This window comes from Mastomys coucha, unplaced genomic scaffold (assembly GCF_008632895.1).
Source record: "Mastomys coucha isolate ucsf_1 unplaced genomic scaffold, UCSF_Mcou_1 pScaffold21, whole genome shotgun sequence".
Lineage (NCBI taxonomy): Eukaryota > Metazoa > Chordata > Mammalia > Rodentia > Muridae > Mastomys > Mastomys coucha.
Window position 1 is genome coordinate 1,660,929 of NW_022196904.1, and position 6,433 is coordinate 1,667,361.

The following is a 6,433-nucleotide window of genomic DNA, read 5'->3' on the forward strand; positions in this document are numbered from 1 at the left end:
TTTTTAAGAAAGAAAGAAAGGAAGGAAGGAAGGAAGAAAGGAGGGAGGGAGGAGAGAGAGAGAAAGAGAGAGAGAGAGAATGAAAGAAAGAAAGAAAGAAAGAAAGAAAGAAAGAAAGAAAGAAAGAAAGAAAGAAAGGAAAAGAAAGAAAGAATGTACTGAGTGGAGCTTGGAGGGTAGAAACAGCCAGGTTTGCAGGAAAAGAGAAATGTTGTGAAATAATGTCCCTGGGTTGGTTTGGCCTAACCTTCTGATGGGTCCCTGATGACAGGGTGGAGCTGCCCCCTGAAGAAGGGTCTCCATACAGTCCAGAATTCTACAGCGGCTGGGAGCCTCCGGCCACTGATCCGCAGGGCCGCCCCTGGGAGGACCCAGTGGAAAAACAGCTACAACACGAGAAGCGGCGCAGGCAGGTAAGGCAGAGCTGCCAGGGAAGCACTAAGCTCCCCCTATCCGCACCACAGGGGTGAGCCAGGAAGTCTGAGGTGTAGCCTACCTGACCCCAAGCTCTCTTACTTCCCGCAGCAAAGCGCCCCCCAGGTCGCAGTCAATGGGTGAGTGTCCGCTGCAAAGCGGCCAGGGACGGGGTTGGGAGGACCGAATCCCAGGGTCACCCGGCGCTGACTCCGACTCTTCCCTTTTTCTTGTCTTTTTTCTCCCTCTGCCTTCCCGGCTCTTTGCAGGTGGGTGAGGTGGTGAGGAGGCGGGGCTGGGGCTGGGGTGGGGGAGGGAAGGAGTAAGGAGGGAGGGGGGAGGAGCCCAGATCTGTGGGTCCAAGGGAAGAGGGAATGGAGGCTTAGATTCCTGAAGCTATGAGTGTTAGGTGCTAAGAGTGGGTATGTCTATGGGCTTGGACCCCAGTGTCCTCAAAAAACTGAAAAAGTGCAGTTTGGTGTTCTGGAACCAGGGAAAGCATTAGGCTCGGGTCCCGCCCAAGAGCACAGAATACTGGATGTCAGGGAAAAGATGAAACCTAAAACCAGGAGAAGCTGGGGACAAATGTGAGAAAGCATTAGAAAGTGTTGGCAGTCTCTGGGTCACTAACTGAAGTGGGACTTCTAGCTTCCTAATGCTCTAAGAAATAGCACCTACTTGGGGTGGCGGGGAGCAGACTGGAACGCTTGAGGAGCTAAAAAGATCTAGGGACTTGAAGGTCAAGACCTGGACTCCTGCCTACTTTGCTGGGAAAGAAAGAACTAGGGACCTAAATTTATGGTTCTAACAAATCTCGGAAGCTGAGGGCTTGTAAATCCAGGGGAGGAAGATGATGGAGAGGGGTCACAACTCTAGGATCCTTGGGCAAATAGGGGCCAAGAGTGGAGGGAGTGGGTGTGGATTGAGAACAAAATGCTAGAGCCAGAGAATATGCATGGGGGTCTAAGTGAGGGCCCCAGCAGAGGGTCTCAGCAGGGACTGCATACTGGGAGCTGTCAGCCCCACACAGGGAGTGACAAGACCCTGAAGAGCCCCCCTCTCCCTTCCACAGGTAGGCCTGATCCGGGATGAAGTCTCTCTTGTCGGGTGGGGCGCAGAGCCAACCATCCCCTAAGCTATCTGGTGTTGCAGGCCCCTTTCCTCTGTCTGCCTGCTTCTGAACCTCAGACTCCGCACCTCTAGCTCTTTACTCACCTTCTCTGGATGTAATTTCTTTGCCTGGAAATGTGAGAAGTCTCCGGAGCTGTGAGGGCCTTACAGAGAGCGCAAGGCTGTGGCTCAACTTGAGTTCAAATCCAGCCGCATACAGAGCCGTTCAGAGTGACCCTGACAAGGACTGCCAGGGCCCAACTAAGTTACATCTTTCTTTTGTGCCTTGACCATTACTACACTGTACCTCAGTTCCTTCCCTATAAAAAGTGAGATAATGAGCCGGGCAGTGGTGGCACACACCTTTAATCCCAGCACTTGGGAGGCAGAGGCAGGCGGATTTCTGAGTTCAAGGCCAGCCTGGTCTACAGACTGAGTTCCAGGACAGCCAAGGCTACACAGAGAAACCCTGTCTCAAAAACAAAACAAAACAAACAAACAAAAAAAAGTGAGATAATGGCCATATTCTGCTATTCTGATCCTGTCATCCCTGCTACTCAAAAGCATAAAGCAAGAAGATCAAAAGTTCTGGACCTACCTGGCCTTGCCTTAAAATAAAATAAAAAAAAAAAAATTTAAAAAATAGAGGCTTGGGAGGGGCTAGAGGAATGGCTTAGTAGTATATAAGAGCACTAGCTGCTCTTCCAGAGGCCCAGGGCTCAAGTCCCATCACCCATGCATGCAGCTCAAAACCATCTATAACTCCATTTCCAGGGGATCCAACATTCTCTTAGGTCTTTGCAGGCACAGGTCTATGCACAGACCTACATGCAGACAAACACATAAAATAAAACAAAAGGCTGGGATGTAGCTCAGTGACAGCATTTGCCTAGAATCTGCCAGTAAAGAGTTGGGGGCTCAGGAGTGGACTGCCTGAGAAACTAGTAGTGAAGGGTTGGGAATATGGGTTAATGGTAGAATTCTTGCCTAGAATCCAACCAGTGAAGGGCTGTGGCTGTGGCTCACCTGTCTGGGGTGTGGCTCAGAAGTAGAGTACTTGCCTGGAATCTATTCGTAAGGGGGTAGGACATAGGTCAGTGGTGCAATGTCTGCCTAGCACATGTAAGATACTGGGTTCAATCCCCTGATCCCCTGTGCCACAAAAAGGGTGGAAGGGGGATAATCGTGAAATCTCTGGAGGAGGAAGGAACCTGAGAGGATCTACATTGATGGACCTACCCTGTAGCTCCGGGAGAACCAAATCTGAACGCGATTGGCATGCAGTGTGGTATAAGCATATCCACTGACTACTACTTGTACCTTGCTCATTATCCTAGTGGATGAGCAGTATAGTATTGTAGCTATCTGTTCTGAGTTTTACTATTCCCACTTATAAAATGCAAGTGCGGAGCTGGAGAGATGGCTCAGAGGTTAAGAATACTCTCGACCCTTGCAGAGGACCTGGGTTCAGCTCCTAGCACCACATGGTGGTCTACAATTGGCTGTAACTCCAGCTCTAGGACGTCCTCTTCCAGGCTCTGTGAGGACCACACATAGATGGTGCACATACATAAGTGCAGACAAAATGCACACAAATAAAATTAAGAACAAAAGATTCGAGTGAGGACTGGGGTTCAGTAAAGTACTTCCTTAGCATGCGCAAGGCCCTGGGTTCCATCCCCACCACCCCATAAAGAATTAAACAGTAATCATAATACATTATGTTTACTGCATGATGCCAGGCAAGGAAACGAGCCAACTATATTCAAGCTCTGACTCCAATGTCAAGCCTGTATTAACATATTAACCTGGGACCCTGCTCTGGCTCCTGCTTGGCTCTAACCCCGCCTCACATTAGCAACTTACAATCCAGACCATTGAGGCTGGCTACTTCCTTATCTCCTACCCGTTTCATTCTCTCTAGTCATCCAGATCCAGAACTGGAAACTGAGTCCCAGCTAGAAGAGAAAGCCAGAAAATGGGTTCTGTGTAATTACGACTTCCAGGCCCGAAATGGCAGCGAGCTATCTGTCAAGCACCGAGATGTGTTGGAGGTTAGCGGCGTGGGGGCCTGAGACCGTGGAATTAGCCGGTTCTGCATAGACTACACATAGAACCAGGGCACGAATTTTCTGCTTACTCCCCCACCTAGGTCCTAGATGACAGGCGCAAATGGTGGAAGGTTCGGGACCATCAGGGACAAGAGGGCTATGTACCTTATAATATCCTGACACCCCACCCTGGACCTCAGGTGCACAGCAGCCAAAGCCCCGCAAGAAACCTAGTAAGTCAGCATATTCTTGCTTCTCTGGGGGAAAAGTGGGGGCCAGATCCTAGGTCGTGGGGATAAGAAAATCAGGTGTGAAGGGTACTTCTTGGAAAGTGGAGTGTTCAGTTTATTGAGAAAGGGGCTGGAGGCCTTATCTCTGTCTCTGTGTCTCTGTCTCTCTCCCTTCCCCCCTCCCGCCCCCTCTTCATTCCCTTCCAGGAGACTAGCACACCTCCTCCCCCACCTGCCCCAGCTCCAGCCCCCACTCAGGTGCGGCCCCAGTGGGACAGTTGCGACAGTCTAAACAGTTTGGAACCCAGCGAGAAGGGTGAGTAGTGGAAAGTCACTCTGGGAAGTGATCGTTGTCTTCGCTTTTCAGGCTCCACTCTGGGCAAGCTAGAGGCTCCCGAATCCCTGGCCCCAGCACTCCCTCCCTTCACGGTTTCCCTCCTGCAGAGAAATTCTCCCAGATGCTTTGTGTCAACGAGGAGCTGCAGTCGCGCCTGGCGCAGGGCCGTTCGGGTCCCAGCCGGGTAACCCCGGGGCCCCGAGCCCCGGAGCCCCAGCTCAGCCCGCGCTCTGAGGCCTCGGTGGTCCGTGCCTGGCTGCAGACCAAGGGCTTTAGCTCCGGGTGAGTGGGGTCTCACTGCTACTCTGCAGAGACAGGTAACAGATCTGGAAGTCGAGGTTTCAGTTGGTCTGGGGGTGGGAGCGGGAAAACTGTGGGGCAAGTTACAACGCCCAATGACTAGCTCCGCTGGGAGACCACAGAGGAGAGCATTCCTTTTCTGAAATGCCACACCTCCAGAGCCTGAGCCTCTCCGCCCCGATTTCCTTGCTTGAGAGCTCTGATTGGACAAGCTGCTAGGGGTGTGATATGATTGGTGGGGCTGAAGGGGCTTGAGCTGTGATGGCCCCTGCTGCCTTCTTAGGACTGTGGAAGCTCTCGGCGTGCTGACCGGCGCGCAGCTCTTCTCGCTGCAAAAGGAAGAGTTGCGGGCAGTGTGCCCGGAGGAAGGGGCGCGAGTGTACAGCCAAGTCACTGTGCAGCGCGCGCTGCTGGAGGTGAGAGAATCGCCCAGGCCCTAACGAGGCGGAAGACGGGGGTGAGGTGGGGGTAGCGTTGCCCAGGATTCACTTACTCAGGTCTTGATTTCCACCCCACCCTCCAGGACAGAGAAAAAGTATCAGAGCTGGAGGCCGTGATGGAGAAGCAAAAGAAAAAAGTGGAAGGCGAGACCAAAACAGAAGTCATTTGATCCTGGCTCGTTCACAAAATGTGATGAGACGATGGGGTTCCCAGCGCCCCGTAGGACAACAGTCGCCAGACTCTTCCCCATCGCCAGTGGCAGTAGATGCCGTAAAGGATCGCCCACCCTGGGTTCCCCGCTACTGCACTGACAGTGCTGACTGGAACCCTTCCAGAGGGACCGATGGGAACGGGGAAAGGGACAGAGCATAGACACTACCAGGGAGGCACGCCCAAGAGGCGCAATGATGGCCCTGTCTGTGCGTTGTGATGTGCTATATAAACAGCCTCCTTTTAGGCTATATCCACCTGCTGTCCCCTTCTCTTGCTGGCTACCAAGGAGCCAGGAATCTCCTAGACACCCCATATTTTCCTCTCCATAAACATGGAGATTCCAACCCAGGCTTTCTCTTAAGCACCAGTCTATCCTCGCTCTACCACTACCTATAATCTCTCTGGTTCAAAACCCTTCCCTGGCTCCTCGTTGTTCTTGGTCCTGTCACCTAGATGAGATTTTCCTTTCAAACACGGAGGGTGTCTCCTCCCAGCCTCCATTTTGGGCCAATTCCTTCAATCACAGGCATTTCGCACTTACTGCTTCTGCTGGTTGGAGCAACCTCCATCGTTCTGGCTCAGCTCACCTGAATGCCAGATGCCTGTGCCAGCCACCAAGGATCCAGCTATGGAGATCTGGATGTTCCTTGAGCATGCTATAAGCTCTTGGGTCTTCCAGTCTCCTCAAGAACTTTCTCCCTGCCAAGTCCTGCAACTTGTCTGTCCGGTTTACTTAAGTGGCTGATAAGGGCTGGTTTTCTCATTCAGACTAGATATCGCTAAGGTCTTTTCCTGCCGTGGTGCTTCTCTTTGCATCCTTAAAACACTTGTTCCAAGAGTCCCACCAGTGCAGTCCTCCTCTGCTCCCAAAGGAGTTCAGTTCTTACCTGAGCCAGCAGGTGGTACACCTCAAAAGCCAGCCTTCAGGCTGACAGCTTCACTATACCCACTTCCTTCTAGAACATTAAACCACTGCAGATGTCCTTCCCTGTCTAGTCCTCGAACATGTCCCTTGCTTCTCCTGACAGGATAAAACCTAACTCCAGCGTGAGAGTTGATGAACATGAGCACTCCAGGGACCCCTTCCTCCCTTGTCAGGACTCCGGGCATTGGTTCATGCTGTTTGCACTGCCAGGAATAGACCTTCAGAATCTAATCACTGCCTGTCATTCCTTATGTCAGGGTTGGGTGGTAAGCTGGTTGGTTTTGTTGGAGACAGTCTGGATATAGCCTCAAAGTCTCAATTCTCCCATTTTAGTTTCCTGAATGCTGGGATTCCTGGCAAATGCCCTTATGCCTTCTTTTCTAAGAGAAACTAAAAACACAAGCAGTTTGCC

The 6,433-nt window shown here is 51.8% G+C and overlaps 1 protein-coding gene across 4 annotated transcripts in view; it reads left to right on the forward strand.

Moving 5' to 3' along the window:
• The window catches only part of Eps8l1 (EPS8 like 1), a 15,780-nt gene extending 9,362 nt beyond the window's left edge, over positions 1–6,418 (forward strand). For all 4 annotated transcript variants that reach the window (XM_031385108.1, XM_031385104.1, XM_031385107.1 and 1 more), the window contains exons 13-20: positions 272–413; positions 526–554; positions 3,449–3,578; positions 3,677–3,808; positions 4,013–4,121; positions 4,250–4,424; positions 4,726–4,858; positions 4,966–6,418. In XM_031385108.1, coding sequence (XP_031240968.1) covers positions 272–413; positions 526–554; positions 3,449–3,578; positions 3,677–3,808; positions 4,013–4,121; positions 4,250–4,424; positions 4,726–4,858; positions 4,966–5,052 — 937 coding nt within the window. In that variant the 3' untranslated portion in view covers positions 5,053–6,418. The remainder of the gene's footprint in view (positions 1–271; positions 414–525; positions 555–3,448; positions 3,579–3,676; positions 3,809–4,012; positions 4,122–4,249; positions 4,425–4,725; positions 4,859–4,965) is intronic.
• Positions 6,419–6,433: the final 15 nt, after the last annotated feature.